General features: G+C 34.8%; 5 protein-coding genes across 7 annotated transcripts; 2 read left to right on the forward strand and 3 right to left on the reverse strand.

The window, feature by feature from the left end:
* Nucleotides 1–79: 79 nt before the first annotated feature.
* LOC126680267 (CSC1-like protein At3g54510) lies at nucleotides 80–3,809 on the reverse strand. Its single transcript, XM_050375363.2, has 10 exons — nucleotides 3,428–3,809; nucleotides 3,125–3,265; nucleotides 2,988–3,051; nucleotides 2,626–2,838; nucleotides 2,298–2,492; nucleotides 1,751–2,049; nucleotides 1,241–1,523; nucleotides 781–1,059; nucleotides 470–703; nucleotides 80–364 (listed from the first exon to the last, which is right to left on the reverse strand). The coding sequence occupies exons 1-10, from the start codon at nucleotides 3,709–3,711 to the stop codon at nucleotides 212–214; spliced, it is 2,145 nt and encodes a 714-aa protein (XP_050231320.1). The 5' UTR covers nucleotides 3,712–3,809; the 3' UTR covers nucleotides 80–211.
* A 1,524-nt stretch (nucleotides 3,810–5,333) lies between these two features.
* On the forward strand, nucleotides 5,334–8,827 carry LOC126680265 (U-box domain-containing protein 44-like). The gene is made up of 3 exons (XM_050375358.2): nucleotides 5,334–6,729; nucleotides 6,870–7,170; nucleotides 7,303–8,827. The coding sequence occupies exons 1-3, from the start codon at nucleotides 5,959–5,961 to the stop codon at nucleotides 8,754–8,756; spliced, it is 2,526 nt and encodes an 841-aa protein (XP_050231315.1). The 5' UTR covers nucleotides 5,334–5,958; the 3' UTR covers nucleotides 8,757–8,827.
* A 1,446-nt stretch (nucleotides 8,828–10,273) lies between these two features.
* LOC126679774 (uncharacterized) lies at nucleotides 10,274–13,225 on the forward strand. The gene is made up of 9 exons (XM_050374752.2): nucleotides 10,274–10,439; nucleotides 10,535–10,618; nucleotides 10,901–11,010; nucleotides 11,097–11,147; nucleotides 11,300–11,443; nucleotides 11,534–11,623; nucleotides 11,765–11,871; nucleotides 12,387–12,471; nucleotides 12,972–13,225. Exons 1-9 carry the CDS (start codon nucleotides 10,328–10,330, stop codon nucleotides 13,068–13,070), a joined length of 882 nt encoding a protein of 293 aa, XP_050230709.1. The 5' UTR covers nucleotides 10,274–10,327; the 3' UTR covers nucleotides 13,071–13,225.
* Nucleotides 13,226–13,837: 612 nt separating this feature from the next.
* LOC126680296 (signal recognition particle subunit SRP54 2-like) lies at nucleotides 13,838–16,791 on the reverse strand. 3 transcript variants are annotated; one of them, XM_050375397.2, is made up of 9 exons: nucleotides 16,442–16,791; nucleotides 16,225–16,324; nucleotides 15,793–15,946; nucleotides 15,382–15,532; nucleotides 15,075–15,223; nucleotides 14,833–14,933; nucleotides 14,578–14,732; nucleotides 14,330–14,483; nucleotides 13,838–14,246 (listed from the first exon to the last, which is right to left on the reverse strand). In XM_050375397.2, exons 1-9 carry the CDS (start codon nucleotides 16,670–16,672, stop codon nucleotides 14,011–14,013), a joined length of 1,431 nt encoding a protein of 476 aa, XP_050231354.1. In that variant the 5' UTR covers nucleotides 16,673–16,791; the 3' UTR covers nucleotides 13,838–14,010. The 3 variants fall into 3 exon arrangements, with proteins under 3 accessions (XP_050231354.1, XP_050231355.1, XP_050231353.1); XM_050375398.2 differs by having other exon boundaries at nucleotides 14,330–14,486; nucleotides 14,578–14,726; nucleotides 16,442–16,790; XM_050375396.2 differs by having other exon boundaries at nucleotides 14,330–14,486; nucleotides 16,442–16,790.
* Nucleotides 16,792–17,360: 569 nt separating this feature from the next.
* Nucleotides 17,361–26,464, reverse strand: LOC126682560 (uncharacterized). The gene is made up of 14 exons (XM_050378280.2): nucleotides 25,788–26,464; nucleotides 25,618–25,707; nucleotides 25,252–25,314; nucleotides 24,932–25,018; nucleotides 24,691–24,843; nucleotides 24,454–24,608; nucleotides 23,937–24,171; nucleotides 23,695–23,805; nucleotides 21,565–22,623; nucleotides 20,871–21,134; nucleotides 20,063–20,248; nucleotides 18,705–19,859; nucleotides 18,106–18,456; nucleotides 17,361–17,940 (listed from the first exon to the last, which is right to left on the reverse strand). The coding sequence occupies exons 1-14, from the start codon at nucleotides 26,214–26,216 to the stop codon at nucleotides 17,692–17,694; spliced, it is 4,587 nt and encodes a 1,528-aa protein (XP_050234237.1). The 5' UTR covers nucleotides 26,217–26,464; the 3' UTR covers nucleotides 17,361–17,691.
* Nucleotides 26,465–26,714: the final 250 nt, after the last annotated feature.

Consider the following 26,714-nt stretch of genomic DNA (forward strand, 5'->3'; position numbering starts at 1 on the left):
CTTGTCTTACTGATGTTACTGCTTTCAATATGGCTTAACAAAGTGACAACTCTCCTCAAAAAGAATATATGTCTAAAGCTTCCTAATGTAAACTGACGGACACTAATTCCAATCAGAAAATATTTTATTTTTCAAAAGTTTAGATTTTCATGTTTCGAATATAAAAAATCCATAAAAGTGGATAAAAGCTCTGAGATATAGAGTTGTGAAATCAGAATGAAGAAATTAATGGCTGTGTGAAACTTGACTCTGATATAAAGCTTACAGGCCGTAAACTAGGTTGACGATAAGCAGTACTGGCGTTCCCGTAGTTCACTTCCATTTCACCATTCTTTTGATCTAATTCATCATGATCAACAGCATCCTGATCATAAATCAGAAATGAAAAGGCATCAAAAAGAAAAATTTAATCATTATTTGCCATCATAATTCCAATAAGTATAAAAAGTACTAATGTTATCTATCATACCTGGATGGAATAGTTTCTAAATGTGGGAAGAAAACGGGTCTTGCAATACTCATTGAAAGCTATAGTCATCAATAACAGAGGAATTGTAGCTATGGCCGCATATGGTTTTGACTTCAGCCCGAAAAGGCCAATCATAGTGATTTGCATAAGGATGATTCCAACCACAATATAGTGATGAATATATGGCCAATATCGTCCGGACGTCTCATAAACAGTTTCATAAACATCTTTGATCTGCAAATCAAAGTTTCTTGATAAGTTGACGAAACCGTCGTGTTCAAAATAGAAATAACCATACAAGAAAATCAGACCTGGTTGACATACACAATGTAGCCTAGACAGAAATAGCCAACAAGCAATGGAAGCAGGAGTGGTGAGACAACTGCATATACCATGCCGATGAGCATTGATAGGGCGACAGGAGGTATAATTCTATAGTAGGGTAGAGAATAGAGATAAGGATTTTCGTCTTTGATCCGCCCGCATGTATGTAGCATTACAGAATCCAATAAGAGCATTCCAGGCTGAAGAATCTCCAAAGAAAATCCTGATAGACCATCTGTCAAGATGTATGTCATAAAGAAATCAGCCTGAAATGCAAATAAATCAAGTCAATCTTGTAAGACAGAACTAGCTCATCTCATTTAGCATTACCTCGATTTATTTGTATAATATATTAAAAATTGCGTGGAAGATTATGTCAAAAGTAATTTCATGAAAAACTAGAAGATAATGTGTGAATGATGCAAATCAAGAAAGATTTGAGATTACTTGGGCAGAGACAGAACCGGCTAGATGACTAGGAAAATATGTAGGATGAGATAAGTATTCTCCAATTTCGTCAAGTAAGGACCCCGATATCAAACTCAGAAAGAATACATTTCCCACTAAAAAATAGAAAACCATATTGCAAGCTTTGATCTCTGCCTTGCTCTTTGAAATGGAACCACCTATATGAGCCATGCCAAGCATTGCGAAGGGGACAATATATATAAATCCTTTCAGAACAGCACTTGGAAGATAACCTGTCACAATTGAGCTTAATCCTCCTGGCCTATAACAAACCAATATGTTAGGCAAGTACACACCTTAAAAGGGTTCAAAATTCAAACAAATAACTCCACATACTGTTCTGTTCAAATACAATATTACTATATTTAAAAAGTTCCAAGAGAAATGCAAAGCTAGTAACAAATGCAAGAAAGAACAACTGAATCTTCAAAAGCACTACATATTCTCGGTAGATTAAAAAAGGATATTACAGCAAGAGTCCTTACTTACATCAGCTCTATGGCCTTAGCTGGAGGGAACCATTTCTTTAATTTCTCGAATTTGGCTATTCCTTGAACAGCGGTGACTGGGATTGCAAAGAAAATTGTAAGGAGTGATGCTAAAACGACAACTCCGATTTTGTATAGTGGCAACAGTTTATAAGGTATCGCCAGACTTCTCCATGAGACATCTCTAGGTTCTGGAGCCATTTCGGTGATCCACAACAGTGGATGTGAGTGCTGCTGAGATTGGGCAGCTAGTGCAGCACCAGTTCGAGACTTAAAGGTGATAAAGGCCACAGGCAATTCCTATAAATTGACAAGAACTCAGTTTTTGCTTATCTAGCTTATCATCGATTATCCAAATGCACTTTCAAGCAATACATATTTCAACTATAGTGGAGTTAGAAATGTATATGAATTCTCGCCCCCGAGTGTCTACATTATAGTTTCAAAGCTTAATGAAGTTAAGTCATGCAGCTTTAATCCGGATAATTTCATACGATAAAACCAACACATTTGACACTCATATCAATTATCCACAGAAAATACTTTACCTTTCCTTTCAGCATATTTCTATCCTGTAATTGGAGAATATCATGATAGATCTCTTGAACTTTTTCCTCGAATACGGATATTTTAAGAGAATCATCTTGAGATGTGCCAACAAGTAAGGTTTCTTTGCCATGCTTCTTGACAGTGGACCTCCCTCGTAAGCCCTCAATCTTTTCTGTAAGATGTTTTGTCTGTTTCTGTATGTAAAATAATCATAAGAAGAGGCACATCAAAAACAAAGAAGAACCATATGAATTATATCTACTCAAAGGTATATTAAGTGTTGGATTAGCATCTCGATACCAAATTCTAGATCATTACAAATCTTACTAGCAGATTGTCAATTTCCTTTGTGTCATACAACATTTGATGAGAATGATAACTTGTCGGATGATACTTAGAGAAAAAATGATCGACAGAGCACCCAAGAGCCTTGTGTTCAAGGCACAAAGGAATACGTCGAACAAGAACAGTGAACTGATCAGGTCGATGTCTTAAGTCCCGAATTCGTTGAATTCTTTTAATGAAAATTTCATTATATTCCTGCAAATTTAATGACACAAAATTAAACAGGTCGTCGTCTCTTCTTCAACTTACAGTATACGCAGAATACTACACATGTAAAATTAACAAGAAACCAGCAAATCGAAACTATAGATACATTATGGATTATTGATTATCCAAAACCTGACCTTGTACAGTAAATATAATCCATAGAAAGATATAACCCACAAGCATGTAAAATGCACCCAAAGCCTACGAGTAGAGGAAGCTTAAATTAGGATAAACAAGAAAATAAGTGAAGACATGAAAACATATGAAGTCTGACCTGTCGGAACCTCTGAGAACATTGGATATAGTAAAAGAATCCAAAGTATGATTAACCTTCAATGGCTCATCCTGTCCACCATAATTAACTGGTAAAAGTATCACCAATCCAATAACCGAACAAACCCCAAAAAACTTAATCCTGCAACAGAAAAAAACACATTAACACAGCGGAGGACCAAGAATTTTTTTTATAAAGTGAGCAAGATTATACTGAAAGACATGCAAAGTTGACAAATTATAAATTTTAACACTATAAGCATATAAAACAAGAAATTCAAAATCAAACATTTCACTAAAATACCCGAACTTAAAGAGTCTGATGATAACAAGCGCATCAACCCCGCCGATTTCAAGAATTTCATCTTCCGTAACACGAAAGGCGCGAGGAATCCAAGAAACTGAGGGGAGAAAGCGAGAGAGAGTGAAGGAGTGATGAAATGAAATGGGGTGCTTTGTAGAGAGACGACGAGAGTAGTAAATGAGAGCGTTTGATGGCTGTTTTTTCAAGATGGAAAAGAGTGAGAGCACTATCAAAGCTAGACCGAAGTTGATTACTGCAGATGCAAACAGGCTTTCTGGTTTCATTTTTTTGTTTGTTAACGTTAGCAGACTGAACGATGATCGAGAGAGAGACAGTGTGATGATGCAATGCAGTGAAGGAGGAGAGTAGAGAGCGCCAAGTATGAGATACGTGGCGGGTTTATATGTTAGGAAGGAGAAATGGTAGGCGCCATTATTTCGGCTCTGTTCTACTGTGTATGGACTCAACAAGCTCGACCCCTCGAGCTTAACTTAGCCAGGCCCATTATTTTCAAAGTCCGCACATTCAAAAGGCAAAACCACAAAACTATTTATAAAAATTGTATTAATTTTTGAAAATGTATTTAAAAATTTAAAATTAAATCTTTATGTAAAAATAAAAAATATTTACTTTCAATACTTCATTTTTACATAATTCCAAATAGATATAAGATACTTCAAATATACAACTTTGATATTAATGAAATCTTTTGAATATAGAACACACAAAATTTTAAAATATAGATCAATTTTAGATTATTTTATACATTTTTCTTGAAAATGAGATATTTATGGATCCAAAAATGTATACATTATATTCGGTTTTCTAACAAAAATTAAATAGTTTTAAAAGAAAATAATAATTAAATTTAAATATAAATTTTAAATTCAATGTAAAAATACCCTTTTCAAGATTTTAAGGATTAAATATCTTAAATTATAAAATATATTATATTATAACCATTTGAACACATAAAATAACATTTTAATATATAATAATATAATATAATACTTTTTTTAAAGAAAATTATTTATCTAGTCTGTTTTTCAGTTAAAGATAGAATTAAATTTTTAAAAGTTTATAAGAAAAATTTCAAACGACTATTTTTGATTTGTTATACAATTTTTAATGGACTTTGTAGTAAATATACAATTAAACATTCAAAAATATTTTTTTTATTTATGATTTAAAATTTTAGAGTCGTTAATTTAAATTCATTTTCTATTTTCAATTTCCGCTGTAACAGTTGTTCAAATTAAAATAGAAAAAAGAATTAAAAAAACTCTTCATATTGCTTAATATTATTTCAATATGTCCTTTGACCATAAAAAATTCCAAATAAAAAGAAAATATTTAATATTATTTATTACAATTTAAATAAATTGCTATAAATGAAACTCAAAATTAAAAATAGACTCAAATTAATAATTCTAAAAGTTTATATAATAATATTTCAGATATATTTTGTCCACTTTAATGTAATAATTATAAAAAAATTAGAACAATTAAAATTTAAATAAAATCATTTTAAAAAAATAGCATCGCATAGGGTAATTTGGTAAAAAAAATATTCCCTCCGTCCCAATAGAGTTGTCCACTTTGCTTTTATCACACAGTTTAAGAAAAACAATTATTGTTTATAGATTTTGTAAAAAATTCTTATTTTTCTTGTCATACCCTTATTTAATATAGGGTCACTTTTAATTTACTCATTAATGGATTTTAAATATGGATAATATAGGAAAATTAAGTGTAAAATTAATTACTTTTTAAAAGTGGATAAAAATTTTGGGACAATTTTTTTTTCAAAGTGGACAACTCTATTGGGACGGAGGGATTACGTGTTTTTAATTTTCATTAGCAGCCATACATGTCCGGCGAACCAGCCGGATTGGGGTAATTATTTCTCTGTTCTCACAGATAATTGAACCAAATGGCTTCATCTCAAAGCCAGAAACTTTGGTGTTCATTTGAATGTTCAATCAACCCAATTACAAATCTTCAAAATTCTAAGTCTTTACTATTCAAAGACCAACCTTCCACATAAAAATGCAAGAATCATGGAGTAAAAACCTCCATTTCTTGACTCAGTCTCCTCCTCATTAAATATAACCCAAGAAAATGAATGAAAACGAATTGTTATGATCACCACACTAAGTCATAGCAGCCGACTCATGACAATGACCCACAACATAATATGTCCTCCTTTCACATACCTCCATAAGCAAACCTCCAAATTCACATCCACCAGTATAAATCCGTTACATGTTTTTTCAGATGAGTAAATAGACCGAGTTGAATCCAACAGTAACTCAGTCTTTCAAGTCTTCGCCTTTGTTTCTTTCTTTTTGTGGGCTATCTTAAACTTGTAAATCCCGTCCAACAAAGAATTTTGTACATAAATTAATCTTCTTTTTTTATGTTGGTTTTCATTTTGTCAGTCGTTAAGTCAATCAAGAAATAATTTTATTTCATCTTCTGCAAAAGATTGTATATTTTGATTGATATTGAATTCTTTACATGATCAAAAAATGCAGACATGTGACAGCAGAAGCTTCTCTGAGCTTGTAACTCAACTACAAGCTTCAGCAGAAGAAGTAGCATCACTTGCTGAGAATTCGGAATTCGATAAGGAAATTCTTGCTGAATTTGCTGGTTTACTTGATAAGTTTACACCGATTCTGACCGAGTTAAAGGACAATGATAAGATCATGGACGGCCCACCTGTTAGAAAAGCAGTTGAGTCGCTTGAAAACGAGTTTAAGCGAGTCAAGGACTTGATTAAAAGCTCGAGTTCAAGTACGAGATCACACAGTAAGCAAATGGAGGATTTGACTCAAGATCTTGGAAGATCTTTAGGCCTTATTCTGTTTGCAGGTATTAATGTTTCTTCAGAATTTAAAGAAAAAGTTGCTGTATTACATAAAGAATTGATGAATGCTAAGTTTAATACTAGTTTAAGTTCGAGTCCTAGTCCTTGCGCGAATTTGAGTTCTATATTGAGTCAAGAATCGGATTTTGGGAGTGAATTCGGGTTTGTGGGAGAAATCGAGGAGGAAAGTATTACTTTAAGTACTGAAGATGTAGTGTTGCAAATTAAGTATGGTAATGATGAAGAGCTCATGCTTGCGATTCTTGGATTACGCGATTTTGTTATGGATCAAACGGTTGATAAAGAATGGATTAGTGATGAAGGAGTGATTCCAATATTGTTTAATAGGCTAAGTTCAAGCAAGTCTAACAGCCGGTGGCGCATCGTTCAAATTCTGAGGATTATTGCTTCTGATAACAGTGAAATGAAGGTGAGCCACATGAGAATTGATTGATTATTGTTATTGGCATAATGTGAAAATTTTACTTAACTACACTCCGTTGTTGGCTCTGTCTACGGATGATGTGCAAAGTTGTTATTTATCTTACATGTTATTGTGGTAGTCTGCAGGAACAGATGGTAGATGTTGAGTTTTTAAAGCTATTGGTGAGATCATTGACTCGAGAAGTGGACGAAAGGAGGGAAGCTGTAGGACTTCTGTTGGAACTCTCGGAGGTTTCAGCAGCTCGTCGGAGAATTGGACGAATTCAAGGCTGTATTGTAATGCTAGTCACAATGCTTAATGATGATGACTCAATTGCTTCTCATGATGCTGAGAAGTTGTTAAATGAGTTGTCGAGTAATACTCAAAATGCACTTCATATGGCTGAGGCTGCTTACTTTAAGCCTTTAGTGCATTGCCTAAAGCAAGGTAATCTAGTTTCAGTACTGCATATTAGCTTAAATATTAGCCTATGAATATCAAATATTGAAGATATAAATGCCAGAAATTTGTCACACTTTGAAGAACCAATCTTTCTAAATGTAGAAATTTCGTTTGCAGGCTCTGATATGAATAAGATCCTCATGGCAACCGCAATATCAAGAATGGAGCTCACAGATCAACGAAGAGCTTCGTTAGGCGAAGATGGGGCAGTTGAACCTCTTGTCAAGATGTTTAAAGCCGGAAAGCTTGAATCCAAGTTATCTGCTTTAAATGCATTGCACAATTTATCAAACTTGACGGAGAACATACAGCGTTTAATCAGTTCAGGCATCGTAGTTCCCCTGCTTCAGCTACTATTTTCTGTCACATCTGTGCTTATGACTCTTCGGGAGCCAGCATCAGCAATACTTGCGAGGATTGCTCAGTCAGAATCTTTTCTAGTGAATCATGATGTGGCACAGCAGATGCTCTCACTTTTGAATCTATGCTGTCCAGTAATTCAATGTCATCTCTTGGAAGCACTCAATAACATTGCTTCACAGTCTAGAGCAACCAAAGTAAGAAAAAAAATGAAAGAAAATGGCGCGGTACAACTTCTCGTGCCATTTTTGACAGAAAATAATGTGAAAAACAGAACTGCTACCTTGAAATTGATTTATACTCTTTCCAAAGATTCACCAGAAGAGTTAATGGAACAACTTGGAGACTCATATCTTATTAAAATTGTCAATATTGTCGCTTCATCAACATCCGAGAGTGAAAAAGCTGTTGCGATTGGCATACTTAGCAATCTTCCGATTAGCAACAAGAAAGCGTCGGATATTCTGAATAAATGCCACTTGCTGCCTGTTTTGATTTCAATAATGAGTTCAAGTACGCAGGATTCAACAGAAACGACAAGCTGGCTAATGGAACGCATAGCTGACATGTTTGTTCGATTCACAGTTCCTTCTGATAAGAAACTGCAGCTTCATTCTGCAGAATTAGGAGTCATACCTTTGCTTGTGAAGTTGCTATCAACTGGGTCATTGGGTGCCAAATATAGAGCTGCAATCTCACTAGCTCAACTATCGCAGAATTCGCTAGCGCTACGAAAATCCAGAAACTCGAGATGGATGTGTATGCCTTCTTCGGGCGATTCACTTTGCGAAGTTCATGACGGGTATTGCATTGTTAAAACCACATTCTGTTTGGCCAAAGCCGGTGCTGTCACTCCTCTGATCAAACTACTGAAAGGCGACGAAAGGGAAGCTGACGAAGCAGTTCTCGGTGCACTTTCGACTCTTTTGCAAGACGAAATATGGGAGAACGGGTGCAACTACTTAGCTAAAATGTCAATTCTTAAAGGGCTAATAAAAGTGTTGGAATCAGGAAATGTAAAAGCTCAAGAAAAAGCATTGTGGATACTGGAGAGAATGTTTAGAATTGAGGAACATAAAACAAAATACGGCGGGTTGGCTCAGGCAGTGCTGATTGATCTTGCACAAACTGGTGATCCGAGACTTAAATCAGCAGTTGGTAAGGTTTTGGCACAGTTAGAGCTGTTGCAAGATCAATCCAGTTACTTTTGACACAAGTTAAGAACCCTTGTGCATAAGATTTTCCTTCATATACATAATATAAATATACGATTGTTGGTGTATACTTGAACAGTTTGAGTTTTCTTTTTGTTGTTTGAGTTATAATTTTTTGTTTTGCAGATATATCAATGAAATTGTATGTTCATTGTAAAGAAAAAATTTGCTTGATATAGAAAAGAGTTATTTGCATATTAAGCCATAACCTTTCCTATTTGTAACGATTTAAGGGTTGTTTTCATATTAAAAAAACATTGTATCGTATATTTTATTCTTTCAATTGTTGGCGTTGTGTAACTTATAGTCATTTTTCACACAATATTAAGCAACAAAATGTGTACTAAAACGACGCCGTTTTGCATAATACGACATTAAAAATAGGAATCATGCTAGGCTAAGAAGCACGGAAACTTCGACAAAGTTGCGTTTTCCGTTTCGGAAACGTTTCGGAAACCGGAAACTCTTGGACACCCATACGAAACGTTTCGGGCCGTTTCCGTAAATAATAAAAATTAAAAATTTGTAAAAAAAATAAAATTATTACCCACAAATAAAAAAATCTAACTAGTTACCTATAAATTTTACATTCGCATTGCCCACAATACATCAAATATACTTATTTGTATTGAATTATATTATATTTTTTTATATATTTATAAAATTTTAAATATTCAGTATATTAAAATGAATTATTTTATTAATTATCATAAATATTTAGATAATATTTTTATAAATATATCCCTACATTTTTGTTATTTACACGTTTTCCCCACGTTTCGTGTCCTTCATTTTGAAAAATTTTCGTTTCCCCGTGTCCGTTTCGTATCGTTTCCGTTTCCCGTTTCCGTTTCCGTGCTACCTAGGCTAGGATAGTTAAACCTTGTACTTAAATTGCTATAAACGGAAAAGATTGGGATTTAATATGCAATAAACCTAATAAAAATACTATCAGAATTATATTTGATGTTATTATTTCTTGATTTATACAATCCATAGAGCAGTTATATTTTATTAAAATTTTATAAAGGTGCTTAAAATAAAAATGAGATGGGAAAATTAAAATGGTTAGCTAGACAAAGTTATATTATTAAATTCACATTAATAGAAATAATTTAAATTTATAAAATGGACTATAATTCACCATATGTTCTATGTAGGTCCGTTCATGACAGAACGACAGTCTGTAAATATTTATCTATATCTCTATACTCATTGGACATTGTTAATCGATCTTTTTGTCGCATCTAACAAATGATTTTTCCTCCAAAAACAAATGATTTTAGTATTAGCCTTTAATATTAATTTTTTTCATAAATTCAATTATTGATCTATGAGAAGATAAATTAACATTTCCCCCCCTAAAGAAATCATATACTGTATCAAACTATGATGCCTTAAATTGGGCCAATTTCGTGGATCTATACAGAAGCCCAAGAAGCCAATAGGCCCACTCCTGAAAAATACGTCGTCGTTTAACAAGAAATCTTTCTCCTCTCTATCTTCTCCCTTCTGTTCTAAAACCCTAGCAGAATCCTCAGTGTCTGTTCCATTAAAGCAGTTGAAAAATGATTCGCAGAAATATCCGATTGAGAAGGGAATATTTATACAGAAAAAGCTTAGAAGGCAAAGAAAGAGAACTCTACGACAAGAAACGCAAAATTAAAGAAGCTTTAGCTGGTAAACCCTAGAAATCCTTTTTCAATCTTCAATTTCAATAATTTGGTCGTGTCTCCTGTTTTATGTATTTCATGCGTGTTTTTGTTAATTAACAGAGGGAAAGCCTATTCCTACTGAGCTTAGAAACGAAGAGGCTACTCTTCGCCAGGAAATTGACCTCGAAGATGAAAACACCGCCGGTATGTTCTATTCTCAGTTGCTTTTTATCTTTCAAGACGGAATAATTATACAACGCAGCCTACGTCATTCGTGCAACAAATCGTTTGCAATGTTGGGATATTTAGTGATCACCAATAATTGAATCTTACGCTACCGCAAACACTGATTCGTTTGTTCTAGTTGTAAAAATGACCTGACACATCGTTGCGTGAAATAAACACTCTTGCAAGACTTGAAAAATGTTAGGGATTGAATTGATTGTTAGTGATGATTGTTTTTCCTTTTTTTTTGTATGTTTTCAGTTCCAAAGACTCATATTGATGATGAGTATGCAAAAGCTACTGAACAAGATCCTAAAATTTTGCTTACTACTTCTCGCAATCCAAGTGCCCCTCTTACTCAATTTGTAAAGGTGGGTCTTCAAATCATTTATTTTTCATTTTCTTGCCGTCTTATTTTCATCTCATCTGATTGCTGTTAATTGCCTTGGCTTTGTAGGAATTGAAAATTGTCTTCCCCAACGCTGTCAGAATCAATCGTGGTGGTCAGGTTGGTCCTTTTTTTCTTCCTCGACTAGTTTACAGATTCAGATAATTGCAGGGGAGTGCAGTGGATATCTTGAGCTGTTTTGCTTCTGAAATAAATTTGTGTTTTTGCCTTTCCAAAGTAAAAGAATTACTGAATATTTTTCTTCTTCGCAGGTTATTTCTGAAATAATTGAAAGTTGTCGTACGCAAGCTTATACAGATGTTATTTTGGTTCATGAGCATCGTGGTGTGCCTGATGGTTTAATTATAAGCCATCTGCCTTTTGGTCCAACTGCTTATTTTGGATTGCTCAATGTGGTAAGTATACCAGTGGCTATTGTGGTTTTCAGCACTTCATTAGTTTGTTTGTTCGATATGTTAATTTGCTGATCAAGAGTTCAATTATAGGTAACTAGACATGACATTAAAGACAAGAAAGCCATCGGAACTATGCCTGAGGCCTATCCACATTTAATTCTTAACAATTTTAAAACCAAGGTATTTACTTCCAATCTCTAAATGTTTGTCTTATGTTGTATATGAAATTCATGCCGCTTCATATTGTACCGCTTGTTTATTACCTTTCGCAGCAATTTATTGATATTGTGTTTTGTGGATTTTTTTGGTTAAATTTTAAAGCTAGGGGAAAGGACAGCCAACATTCTGAAGCATCTCTTCCCAATGCCAAAGATAGATAGTAAACGCATCATTACTTTTGCAAATCAGTCTGACTATATCTCCTTCAGGTTGATTGACACTCTAATTCCTTAAGGATACATTTGTTTGTTATGATTCAACAAAACGTACCTTTTGCAGCATTTCACGAGTGATGATTTAATGTATGCAACTTGTATGAGTTTTTGTTTGAGAGGGGGGAATGGGTATGTCTATATCGCTGTGTCATACTTTTAAAAAAATTCTCCGTTCTTTCAAATATCTAATATTTAACTTTAAATTTGTAATAAATATTTGTTAGTTGCTTAAGAAAATGGTCAAATGTGCTGCTCAATGTTACAGTTGAGTAAATTTATTGATGTAAAAGCATGTTTGGTCTTTAAATGCCAATTTACTAATGTAAAATTTCATATTTACTAAAATTTGTTTTAAGCATATCATTTCATTTTCTTCTTAGCCAGTGTAGATCATGGACATAAACCAGTCATTTTGAACTAAAATTCTTTCTTTATTTGAAATCCTGGAGACCTTCAAATCAGATGGATGTGGACCCTAAACTCACTTGATGATCATTTGTAATATGCAGGCATCATATCTATGACAAGAAAGGTGGTCCCAAATCTGTTGAACTCAAGGAGATTGGTCCAAGGTTTGAAATGAGGCTTTATCAGGTAATTATAGCATCATCAGATCGAATCTTTAGCACATTTGTCCTGCCAAAGTTACAGCCTTTTGATTCCCACTAGTTACTGCAATTCTTGATATAAATAAAAAAATTTCTGGTCATTTCAGTAGAGCTCATTTGATAGTTTTCACTAATGTGGCTTTAATTTGTTGAGTTTACATTTTAATAATAAAGTCTGGCATTAGCGGCAATAGTTTTATCCCTAGTCAGTTCTTTTGGTGGCTGCTATCTGAAAAATAAGCTCAAATGCTTTTTAATAAAAGTACATAATATCAAGTAATCTGGATAGAGAATATGTTGGTGGTCAACATTCTTTTGGTACCACGGGTTGTTACGACTGTGACCTATACTTTTATTTGTCTATCTACATTTTTCTTTGAAAAATATACACTTCTGCATATGTTAACGCAATTTGGTTGGTTTTGCCGGACAATTTATGCCTTTAAGCTGTTTGTTTGCATTGACATTGTGCTCCTGTTATGCCAGATAAAATTGGGAACTATGGAACAGAGTGAAGCACAGAACGAGTGGGTTATTAGACCATACATGAACACGTCCAAGAAACGCAAGTTTATTGGAGATTAATGAAAACTCCAAACACAGTTCAAACACCGAAAGGCTGTTTCTCTGTAATTCTTTTCCATTGCATTAATATCTTTTTAAAATTTTTTTTTGGTGTTACTGCTATGTAATATTAACAGTCCCTTCGAAATGAGAGTTTCTTCTATTTTTTGCTCGTATACCCAAACAATTGAAAACATAGTTCGCTGGCTGTGATGAGGTTAGCGGCATATACGCCTAAGAATTCCTGCAAGTGTATTTGACACTTCATTTTTACTGATGCCAAGATTCTCCATTTTCAAAATTATAAATAGAAAGAAAGATAAACACTAAATTTCTTAATCACTTGCAGATTTCGAGTTTCAATAAGAAATACAAGTTGCTAACATTAACCGGCTTTAATTGATTCAATAAGTACTACAAATTAGCATCACATTTTAAAGCATCGGGTAAAACGTACATAGATACTTTCATCTCATCAGTGATTCCTTTACTTGAATAAGTGGGTATATATTATCTGAGCAATGTCTATTTTTTTTTACTCTGAGTAATAAACGTATTCGTTCTATTTTAGACTTTTTACATTATCAATTCAGATTGGCTCTAATTCGCTTAGAAAATGCGGTTGGAGAGACTATATATGAAGCAAGTAGGTATAAATTGATACCAGAGTGACTCTTCAATTTGTTTTTGAGACATGTTATGATATCCATATGTTAAATGCATTATTCAGCATCAACCTTAAAAATATTGAGAACAATCTTACTTCACATGGTTATCTATACAAACAATTTAATGAAATAATATTAGATAATTTTTATTTTATTTATTAATTTCTATTTTACATACTAATTTGACAGTGGGAATAAGAAACCAGAGCTACAAATTTATTCATACCTAAAACTTAAAAGGACAAATTTGATCAACTGCAGTCTACTGGTATGTTTGGCCAATTATATCAACACTAAGAGTGGCTGGGGTTGGAAAGTCTATTTTTCTCCATAAAATTAATAAGGTTGATGGCATTAATTTTCTCAATGTGATCAAGAAGGTCAGAAAATGCGCTCACAACCTTGGGAAAATTTCGAGCGATCAGCTTGTACTCTTCCAGCATATCCATTACTTCACTTACATAAGCATCGCATCGCTTAGCGATCCTCATGATGCATGAACAGTTCATAAGGTTCGGATCATCCAATTCTGCAACACGAAATTATCAAAATTAACGGTATGCATATATATTATTTCCTATGACATAGATAAAAGGAATAGCATTGGCTTGCCTTCATTTGTCATTGAATCCATGATTCTCAAAAAGCAGTTGAACTTTATCCGATTCTTCTTATTGTCACTGAGGCCTTCCAATATCGACTTCTCCTTTGCTTCCGGGAATACTTTTGGTGGCTCAACGTACAATTTAAACTCAGGTTTTCTTCCCTTCTATGAAAAGGAAAATACATAATTACTTGGTTCATAAAAAATTACGAGCTGCAATGAGACAGAAGGTTGAAAATTGCAATAATGAACCAACCGTAAGTTTACGACTTTCACGTGTCCGTTGGAAATCCTGATAGAATAATCTTAAATTATACTCATCTAAATACTCGAGCTCTCTGTCCGAAAGAACAAAATCATGATCATCATCGAGGGTTTTCTCCTTTAGTAATCCATGTAACTCGTCTGTTCCTAGTTGAACAATCAATTCATTCACAATATGGCATTGCAGAAAATGCATAGAATATGAATTTTTTATCATTTGAAGTAGCCATTCCTAAGCATGCTTTACCTAAAAGGTAATTAACAAAAGATTCAACTTCATAGACTTCAAATTCATCGTTACTTTCTCCTGTTTCGATGAATCCGACAGGAATTTTTGTGGCTGCAAACCTGTCAATGACATGTAAATGTGATATTCATAAAAGTTATACTTAGACAAGAAAAAGATCATATGATATGACTGTATAATGATGATAAAATATCGAAAGTAATTGAATCCTAAAAATTCATAATCAAAAGATAAATACTAACGCTGTAAGAGTGCCGATACCCTTGTCATGAACATCCATTTTGGTAACAATTACAGCTCCAACTGCAACACTCTCTTTGAAGATTTGAACATGATCAAATGCAATTTGACCCGTACTGCTATCCGTTACAAATATAACAAGATCTGGTTTCTGCAAGACATTTTATTGGTAAACCACTAGAAAGCATAATCTGGAAGAGATTTTTAGAAGGTTTACAATTGCATCAGAAATCCTATGCGTCTTGGCACAATTAAGTCTTATAGTCATATAATGTAGAAACAAGATTTATGTAAAACTAGAAAATTTACAATTGCATCAGAAATTCTACGCGTTTCGTCCAAAAGAAGAGCTTCCTGTGTATGGCGTCCGCCAGTATCAACAATTATAAGATCAAAATTCTCATTCTTGAATCTTTGCACTCCTTCAACTGCAATCTTGACAGGATCCGATTCCCTAAGACTAACGAGAGGAAAACGATATACAAACATGGATGAGTATTTATCTCATGCAACGGTTGTGTCATGTCATATTTACAACAAGTCAATGTACATTAGCGAAAGGGAATATTTAATCATTACTTATCTTTTTTATCATTAAATATTCCAACATTGTTAACGCCTCGTTGGTTTGTTGCATAAATGACAAGGCACAACCGTAGTGTTTTATAATTTACCTATATGGATTTATGATTAAACTCATAACTAATCAGTTCCAATTACCTTCCATGAAATGCAATTTTATCTTCCAAAGCTATTTGCATGAGCTGATCATAAGAAGTGGCACTGAATGTATCATTACACACAAGAGCAGGATTCCAACCTCGATTCCGATAATAGTGTGCAAATTTAGCACATGCTGTGGTTTTCCCGCACTCTGAATTATAAACAAATCCAAAATAAAACACTCCAATTTGGTATCAATAAACCTAAAGGTTTGTTTGGTTCAGCTTTTCAATGCTGCAATAGCCGATAGCTAATAGTTAATTGCTGATTCATATTAGGCTATGTTTGATTCATGCAATAGGTAATAAACTATGCCGCATAGAATAACTATTTTTTTTCTTTAGTTCATTATGGAATTGTTGTTTCAAAGTAAAGAATACATATTTCATTCCTTTCAAATAGCTATTACAATATGATATGCAAACATACCTTGTAACCCAACAAACAGAACCACCTTCGTTTTCCCTTTCTCCGGCGTAAAACGAGGCTTCCCGGTATCCAAAACTTTGCAGAATTCCTTAAATATTGCCTATCCAAATCCAAACACAGCAAAAATTCTCTCATTATTTCAGTTCATTCATACCGATTTTTCATCCGATTTTCCGTTTGGATTGAAAAAAAAAAAAAGATAAATAAGTAAAAAGACTTGATGGACGATCTTGCGCTTGTCGGGGGCCGCCACTAGACGGTGGTTATGAGCAATGTTTTTGATATTAGTTAGGATGTGAGAGACAAGCTTGAAATGTACATCAGCTTGAAAGAGAGCCAGAGAAATGTGGTTCAGGCAGACGTTGAGAACAGTGTCGTCGAGTATTGAAGCATTGTTCATTTGGTGCAGTGCGAGAGATATATTTCCTCTTAACTCTGCCAAACCCATTTTTCTCTGAGTTTTCAGAATGTTATTTTTACAACTAGCCAATTTATGATAACAAATTTTAATTGTTATCAGCCGTTGCGTTGTATATGGACTCTTAAACTGCTTGGAAAAGGATAATCCATCCCTCTTATTAAGATTTCCACCTTTTGTAATGCACTAGTAATTCATATAAAAAAACGGATTGGGATTCCGGGTCATGTTCACGATCTACGCCGTTCATTTTATAATAAACGGTGTAAATTAATTTCATTAAAATTGTATCTTTTTTGATCTACACCGTTCATTTTATAATGAATGGCGTAGAGCGTGAACATGACCCGTGAACTTGAGGGAATCTCAATTCTAGTAAAAACTCCTTATATAATACTTTTAATTAAATTTTACCATTGGAGAAACTTTTTAAAGCAACTAGATCCAATATCTTTATCAGTTTATTAGTTTAACTTTAAGGCCTGAAGACAAAAAAATTCAAAATAACTCATGAACACACAAAAAAAACGACAGTCAAATGAACAAAATCAACAAGTTGACTTTGATTACGATTAAAAGAATTATCATTCAAAACAAACTATGATCAACAAAATTAAAACTTAGTTGAAACTAATACAAAATCCAAAAATTTGATTTTTGGAGTCATTACACCTAAAATGTAATGACATAATTTTCTTAAAATTTGCAACATGCTGAATTAAACAGAATTATCAATGATGCATTAAACTACAGTTACAAGACAAAATTTCCACCATTTGTCAAATTTTGGAATATAGTTACACCATCTGATACAACTTGTCACTGTCTCCTTTTTATCTTGTTCTTTCTAAACTGTTTTTTCTCCGAATTAATATCATCTTCAGAACTATACATCTGAAACATTTGCCGCTGCTCGCATACCTCTCTTACCATAACATGCCAGAGGTGAAGCTAGTTCTTCCTCGTTCGTCCCCTTGTGCTATTCTCTGCTACGTGAGCTGGAACATGCTTGCCATTACTGTTGCTATGAACAAGACCAGCGCATTATACTATTCCTCCATCCGTGATTCCTCATTTGCACTTTCTGTTGGCTTCTCGTTTTCATCATTTGGGGACATTTCAACGTCCTGTTCTCCATTTACCCGACTAGGCAAATCCCCATTCTGGTCACTTTTTATGCCACCTGTCTCTTTAGTTTCCTCCGACTCAGGCAGTATACCATGTACTGCACCATTTGCCGGTACACCCACATCGGATGAATAAGGCATATGCTGCTCAAACTGATAATTCAACCTTGACTGAAATCAAAGAAAATATTGCTTCAACAAAACTTACAATGAGCCAAAAATGATTTTCAAATGTAGGGGAAAAGAAGCTGTGGCAAACTATTATTCTCATAATCGTGACTTCAAAAATTAAACCATATAGAGCAAAACAAGATTTCAACCCAAAACAAATGATACCTGATAAATTCGATTCATTCTATCAGTCACAATATGGTCCACCTCCTCGATACTGCTAACAAGATAAGGTTGACCAACATCTTCCACATGACGTTCTGTGTATGGAGTAACCTCATTCAAATTCAACGCAAGGCGGTCAGGTCTCTGAAGCAACAGTTGAAATGTAGGTTGCAATTCATAGCATTGTTCAAAGAGAGAGCGGCGGCAGAACACGTAAAGCCCCAGTCGAGCACGAGACATGGCAACTACCAATCTTCTCACATCACGTATGTGACCCACAAAACGAGTACGTACAAATGAGAGCAATATAAAATCATTCTGCTGACCTTGAAACTTATCGACTGTTGCAACCTGCAGATTAACAGGGTTATTATACAAGGGAAATGACAACATGGATTATGAAGAACAATGAATGGGCAATCAACTTTCAATATTGACGTATTAACAAAAAAGGTAAAAAAAGTAATCAGCTCCTTCACCTTACTAGGTGGATCTATAATGAAACATGGATCTATGAGAAAAATTAATGGAAATTAACTTTGAACGCCTAGGCAGATTATAATAAAAAAAATAACAAAATATGCAATTAGCAACTTTACCTTATTAGGTGGACCAATGAAGTCATATGGAACACATCGTCTGTTAATAACATCACGAATAAGAAGTTTTTGGCCATTGTAAGTTGTTAGGATGGATATCTTGTTTGCAGGATATCCTAATAACCGCATATAAATGTAGACACTGACGATATATTCAGCCTCTCCCTCATTCTGGTAAAACCAAGGAGATGGGGCAGACTCGCCTCTTCCATGGTAATCAGGCACATCCACTAATTGATATTCATATGAGAATCCAGCATTTGCTCTATGAAAGATGGCAGCATCCTTCACAAAAGGAAGGTCTCCCAAATCTCGATACCTCCAATTATAAAGTTTGGCTATGCTTGGCCTAGCTCGACCTTGGGCGTTGAGCTCAATGTAAGGAATACCCAGACGAACAAACCTGGTAAACAAGCTTTGATCCATATGGCTGTATTTCTGAAAGGCCATATTCTTCACCACAGGAGGTAACTGGTGATGATCACCAATCAGTATACAGCGTTTTAATCGCGCATAGCCATCTTCCTGTCTTTGCAGCAACATTGGAATAAACGTTTCAATCTCCAAAATTTGGGCACTTTCTTCCATCAATAAGTTGTCATACTTGAAGCCTAACTGAAGAAAGTCTTTCCTTTTCAATGCTGCATGCGTGCAAGTCATTGCTACAATTTTTGCTTGCTTGGTCATAAGATAATTTGCTCGATCAGCTGTTGATTTGAGCAACTCAAATGCCCTACACTCTTCTAGTTCTTGAAACATAGTCCTTAGGTGACGAAAGCACCCCTTTGCCGCCCGCATGTCTTTTTCAAATGACTGACCAGTAAAAACTGGTTTAGGTGTGTTCGAAAAGAACTCTTTAAAGGGGAAGCGGTCCTGAACAAAGGTTGGTTTATCTTCATTATCCGCACAAGCGGCAAGGAATTGTTCCCAGCGTGAGTATACATGAAGCAACCAAAAGTATCCGGCAGTTTCACAGGTATAACCTACATCCTCAGGAAGTTGCAGAGATCTTGCAAGCCTCTCCACTTCACCAAGTAATTCTAACCGCCGAACAAGCATGGCATTAACACGGCCTTGCCTGCTGAAGTCGAGATCAGTTGCTAGTTCTTGTTCACCTTGACCCAGCCGGAGAAGATAGCGTGCAGGCACATCTCTCTGAAACAGTGAACAGGTAACAAGCATCAGAAAGCATTGTACAAAACAAACTGAGCTGGTTCAAAAAACAAAAGCTGCTATTCCAGGATCATTTAAAATTAGTGACTTGAAGGGGAGAAAAGTTATAACCCTCATAAGAAAAATGATGATCCAAATGAATAATTTTCGACTTCTCTTACTATATGACTTTCATATCTTTATACCTGCATTATCTTCTCAAATAGATCATTTAAAGCCTGATTTGAGTGAGTGATAATTAATGTTCTCTGTGATGGGCAATTTTGGTAGAGAACATTCAGAATTTGCACAGCCGTATCAGTCTTTCCTGTACCAGGCGGTCCAACAACCATGGTAAGTCCTGGCTGCGTACCAGATATGATTGCTCCAATCTGCACCAAAAATATTTAAAAGAGAGGTTACAATACAGCACCATTACTCTTTAGGGTTCTAAATTAGTTAGAATACCTGCTGAAATGGGGTACTTCACTTAACAGACATTAAAGAGCGAGAAGTACAGCATAAGTTTTTAACATCCTCAACCTATACGCTATGCAAGTTTTCTAGAGGAAATCACTAAACTACTAATGCAACAATTATTTCTAGAGCAATCCCTCTAATTTAGCGTAACCATTAGAGAATCATCTTAAGACGCCACATATATTTCAGTCCATAGGATAATAATCATAGGAGCATTGACAGGGAGGTTTCTCTTAAGAACGAAAAAATATAGAATTGCAGATAGTATAGAATAATCATCTTAATATATCTCATAGTCCAAGGCAGGTGTTGATTGCAAATACCATAAGAACATTAGCGGGGAGGTTTCTCTTAAGAACAGAAAAAGATAGAATTATGGATAGTAGAGAGTAATCAAATAGCGTATTAAAAAAGCACAGCAACTCCAATGATAAGAAATTTTCCCTAATTCACGGACACTCACAACTTGTCAAATTCATTTATAAAAGTAAGCATCAAAAGATCCATAGATCTGATAAAGGAGTTGTCATCCACCTGAGTAGGTGTAAATTTGACCGAGTTCTGTTTTGGCTGGTCTTGGGGATATGGACCAGGATCAGGAGGAATGTATGCCTCAACAATAAGTTTGTCTTTCTCACTGCCAGAATCCTCCATGCTGACATCATTTGGTATATCAGTAGCTACTTTTTTATTCCCTGGAAGTGCATGGGCATTACTTTTCAGAGTCCTAGGAAGTTTAGTGCGAAAAGGAGGTCTTGGATGTAAGCTTTCAGTACCATCTGAGTTTACAAAGCACACCTGGCAATAAATAAAAAAAAAACTAAGTAATCATTAGCAAAAATAGCAAAAAGATCAATTGGATGGTTAAAATGGCCCCGTGATTCACCAGTAACTCATTCTTATAAGGTTGTTAATTTAGCATTACTTTAGAGAATCAGACTCACAAAGTCTTCAAATAAGTATCAACAAAATCATAATATGGACAAAAATATTTAAGATAGAGAGAAGAGTTTCAAAATGCCCATAATTTTCAGCCATCTTAATATTATCTAGCAAAACAGATCAAAGTTTAGAGATTTGAGATATGCTAAACAATACAAACAGTAGATAAAAATAGGCCATACTTTTAGCAGTACAGAAGTTAACAGTGAACATATTTTTTTTACTTTTATGTTACCAGAAGCCTAATAATATGTGACAGACTAACAGTACTAAAAAAACAGCTGACCTGGAAATCTGGAAAACTTTCCTTCAAATGGTCAGCATCGAGGAAGGTATCCTTGAAATCTACTGTTTCAAGGAGATCGGGCATATTGATCCATTGTGCTGCAGAAGGATTCCCATAGCCCAAGAATATGTTGTGAAGCCAGTCAGGAACAATACAGTATTCATTCATAAGATCCCTTATAGATTCTAAAATTGCTTTGAAGTTATTTTCCTTTGGTTTCCTCCTCATCAACACGTTAAATGCCCCATAAACATCTTCTGCGCCTTTCTCTGCTATATCAGTTACATCCATATGGTACTGTGCTGTATCTAAAGCAACAGTCACAGTTCTTAGATCTCCTTTCGGTGGCTTCCACTCATCCCGTTTAATTCTTCCAGTGAAATCATTCATGAGAGTTCCTTCCTCATCGCGTATCTCGATAATTTCACATCCCCGTACATACTGAAGACCAAGCCTTTGAGGTACAGTAGCCTTTCCTGCTTCCTCAGAACTAAGAGGCTCAAATGAAGGGCGAACTGAAAGTAGAAACAAAACATCATGCTCCTTAAGGGCATTCCACTCGGATCTTATTTGTGCTTTATAGCTCGACATGCTAAAAGTAACTTCTGCTGTAACAGACGATGGTTTGACTTCACCAATATTTGCTTGTTTGACCTGAGTGATTTTAAATTCTTTTATTGGCACACCCATTCTTGACCAACCGCGAAATGCAGTGTCCCCTTCATTATTAATGTAAGCAAGAAGATGCGGAACAGCTTCCTGAATATCCTCACGTATCTCATATGTTGATTCCAGTCGGAAGAGATTGAAATTTCTTAGAAGATAATCGTGGAGTGTTAAAAATTGCAGATTGAGTTTTGGAAGTGCCAGACAACCTTCTCCTGAATAGTTAATGCTTGGTACAAGGCTTTCATCCCACATGATCTGCTCATTTGGGTAAAGTGGTAGAGCATTGATAGATTCCTTTTGAGACTGCTGCTTTTCAAAAAAGGAGACCATGACTTCAATAAGAAAATCAACTCTTTCAGACCAAGGATCTTCAGCAGAAACCAGTTTGAGCTGACAAGAATAAAACAAAGTTCCGGTAACACATTAGTTAATAGGACTACAACTCTACGGACATGCCAGTACTCTCATGTGCATTTTATATGCAAATGTACATGTAAAACCAATGTTTGTGTACTTGACTCAGGCATTACATATTTTGATGGTCATACCATAATACATTGAGAAATATAAAGACAACAACTGGAAAACACAATATGGTGAAAAGAAAATCAGATTTCACTTGTTGATCTAACTGCCATTGTCCACTTGCATTGAAAATAAAGATGACTGCTTCTTTGTTTAACACGGCTTGGGTTATATTAGGAACAGTTATTGAGCTTAGTGAGTCTCTGAAGGAAACAACAATATGGGGCAGTAAAGGTTATGCTGAACTATGGCAAGAGAAGATAGCTGGCCACTCAGCTTACTGAAGCACACATTTTTAATACGGGGCAGTAAATATTTAGTTAGAAAGATTTTCCTCAAAGATGGTGGTCCATCTTTAAGCTTTTAACATCTCACTAGACTTCGGTAGATACCTATTATCTTTTACTTTGCTTCTGCAATTTTAATTCTCTTTTCTTGTGCTAGTAGCTTACATTGCTGAGATAAAGAAAGGAACAGAGGAAGTTATATAGATTAAGAAAAAGAATATGACCAATTAAATGAATCTCATTTTTGTAAGTTGTAAATTTTCATCATGTACGTCCCTATTTGTTAAATTTAGGATTTAGATTATTAGGAATTTTTATTTTCATCGCCAATATTTTTTAGAGAATAGTTGCTTTAACTATTGATTATTAGGTATTTTCCTATTCATTATTGGAAATCCTTGTTGAACATGGAACAATAGTTCAATAAATGAATATGTAACTGAAGTAACTACGAAGCTTCTTCCTATTTAGAGTAATTGAATAAAATGGAAAACAAAAGTGAACTAAAGAAAATATACAGAAGAATGTGCAGCAAATTGAATAATGAAAAGAACACTGGTTTAAGACAAAAACAGAATTGATATGATATGAAAAAATCTTAAATTCCTATAAAACCAGTAGAAGAAAAGGACTATCAACTAGTACATACCTTACAACAAACCAAATCCTTCAACTCTTCTGGAGATAACAAAGATAGTTTCTTGGACAGATCAGCTCGCTTGTGAATTGCACCAATATTAGACAATGCAAGTTCTCGTAGCTACAAGTAGTTCGGGAATGGAGGAATTAAGAGCTTATACGCAAGAATAAGATTATAACTGCTTAAAGTAGCATAATCCGGAACTATGAAAAATTGAATCCTTTTTGCTAGAGAAAATACTCAAAACAAACCTTAGGAATCTTCTTAAAGGTAAGAAGTTGAAAAGCTTGAAAACGGTCATAATGATTCAGGAGCACCTCATCATCAGTCAATTGTGTCCCAACATGATCATTAATCTCAAATCTTTCATAGAACTGCAGTAAGTCAACCAGCTGTGCAAAAAGTTTCCCTTTTTCATGTCTATAAAGAGCACTTAAGTGGCATTTTGCAACAACAGCTACATCAGCCACAAGAGGCCTAAGGTACCTGTAAATCATGGAAAAAGGAGAATGAAGAAATTTAGCATAAGATACCGAGAATAAAGGAATTACCTTCTGCCTTTGCATGACACTGATATGAATGCCAGAATCATTAACTTTAGACATTTCTTAAGTCCTCTAAATAAGGACTAATTTTACAAGAGGCGTGTTACAAGAATAAAAGCAACCTGGGATACAGTAATTGAGTGGAATGAAGAAAAAGGATGCACACAAAGTTACAGGACAGGAATAAAGAGAAGAATACGGAGAAGGATGAAATGGACCATACCTCCTTGTTGGCAGTTGGCTCAATAAATCAATAAGAAACTCCATAAATCTTTCACAGTACAGGATCGCAGCATCATCAGCGTCCTGAAAACTAACATCTAGTCTATAATCCTCACTAACAGAATCTTTCTGAGGAAAAACCAGGAAATCAAGCACCTGAAGGAAAGCATAATGTGTAAGCTGCAACACAAGTACAGGAGTATACTACAATAATTTTATAACTCAGACAAAATTTTACATCAAGAAATTCTTCTACAAAATTTCTCAAGAACTTCACTCCAAGAGAAGTTGAAGGATCAAAAGATTCTCCTCGTTTCATTGCTTCCTTAGTCTCCCTTTTGATCATCCTTTTCCATTTCTTTATCAAATCCGGATTAAGACAAAGCTCCATCTGCGGACAGGAAAAGAAAATCGTAAACTATAGAATGTAAAAAAAATACTTAAAATGACAATTTAAAGATGAACTGTATAAACCTGACCTGAAAACGGCCATATGACAAACTGTGCCATGACTGTAAACCTCCTAATTTCAGAACTGTCTCACTTACAATTTCATCTTCCAAACTCTGCAAGAGCATGATTCAAATCAGAAGATGCGAAAATACCAAGAGGAATGACCACAAACTATAACCAAAAAATATCTCTGTTTGAATGGCCATTTTTGCGTAAATGTTCAGCCTCAGAACAAAGTCTAAACACCGTGACTATTAGGATACTGTCTCTCTAGTATGAAGTGCTGATAAAAGTATGAATACAGAAGACATGCATCTAATAAAGAATAAATCGTAATATAATGTACCTGAAAGGCATTAATCATAAAAACTAAGTAATTTGTCTTTTCTGCTATATTTAAATCAATCCCCTGCAATAGAATAAGATGAGTCAAACCACAATACTTTATTGGAATATTTAAATTACACCAAAAGTGATATAAAACCGATGATCATAAATGTAACCGTAACTAACATTCTACAGAACTAAAAAACTAGTCTTTGCACGAGTTTAAGGTTATCATTATAATATCCAACAAAATCAACTAATTCACAAGTAGTTTAGGAGAGTTGAGAGTTGTGAGTATATGACAGAACAAAACTGGTTGACTTTCACATTTAGAAAAATAGTTTCAAAATCACTCAACAGCAGCTCGAAGAAACAGAACACAAACCTCTTTGAGTTTAATGACCCTCTCCAAAAATCCTTTAAACACATCTTTCTTATCATAAAAGCACATCCAAGCCGCAACATTCTCTCGAAACTGCAAATTAGAAAACAAAAATACATCAAAAATCATCAAGTACAGTTGCATCAAGTTCACATTTCCGTTTTTGGAATTACCTTTTCATTCACCATGAGAATCATGGACATAACATGCTCAAACGTCGCCGTTTCGGGGTCGAAATTCGGCCATAGATAATTCTCCAAATACTGACTAACTTCCAAAATCATAACTCTCTGCAACGGCACTGGTTTTCTTCCCTCTTTAACTTTCAATTCCTTTTCATATATCTTCTTAACTAACTCCGGATCAAACTCTTCGCTCTTACTCTTGTCATCACTGCCACTTGTCTTCAGCCAATTGGCCGCTGCAATTTTAGTTAAGTGGTCGCGTTGAATCTCCGATAGGGTTATTGAGTTAGGAAGAGCTGAACCGGACTTGGCATCCGCCGGTTTGCTGTCGCCAGGCTGAGATTGTAACTCGACCGGGTACTCAGCTACTCTGTGGCGCTTGAAATCGTACGCGCCGGTGCCGTGCACTTTGGTCATGATGTACTGTATGGAATGAGAAAAATTAGAGCATAATATGTGGACGGAATTAGTTGAAGAAATGGGGTTTTAGAAGAGAAATTAGGGTTAGGGTTTATGTGTTGGTGACAGTTTGTTGAAGCGCGGTAGTGTTAAACCCTGCGCTGCCTGCTAATGAGAAGAAGTGGGGAAATCAATGGCGGTTTTAGCTTGAAAATTGACAGTCGGGTCTCGATTACCCGCTTCGTTTTATGGATAATTTTAGTAATGATAATTGCAACAAAGTCCTTGGATCTGGCTAGAAATACAATATAGGTACTTTAATTTCAATAAAACTAAGGAGAACAATCAATTAAAACGTTTAACAATGAATTGGAAAAATAAAAAATATAGAAGCAATACTTTAAATCCCAAGCGGTTTTATGTTATTTCTTTTTCAAAAAAAATGTTCCTAAACAAATATTAAACACGTTCAAACTTCTCAAAAACACATGTCACACGTCGCCTGAAAACGTGGCA

This window comes from Mercurialis annua, linkage group LG5 (assembly GCF_937616625.2).
Source record: "Mercurialis annua linkage group LG5, ddMerAnnu1.2, whole genome shotgun sequence".
NCBI lineage: Eukaryota > Viridiplantae > Streptophyta > Magnoliopsida > Malpighiales > Euphorbiaceae > Mercurialis > Mercurialis annua.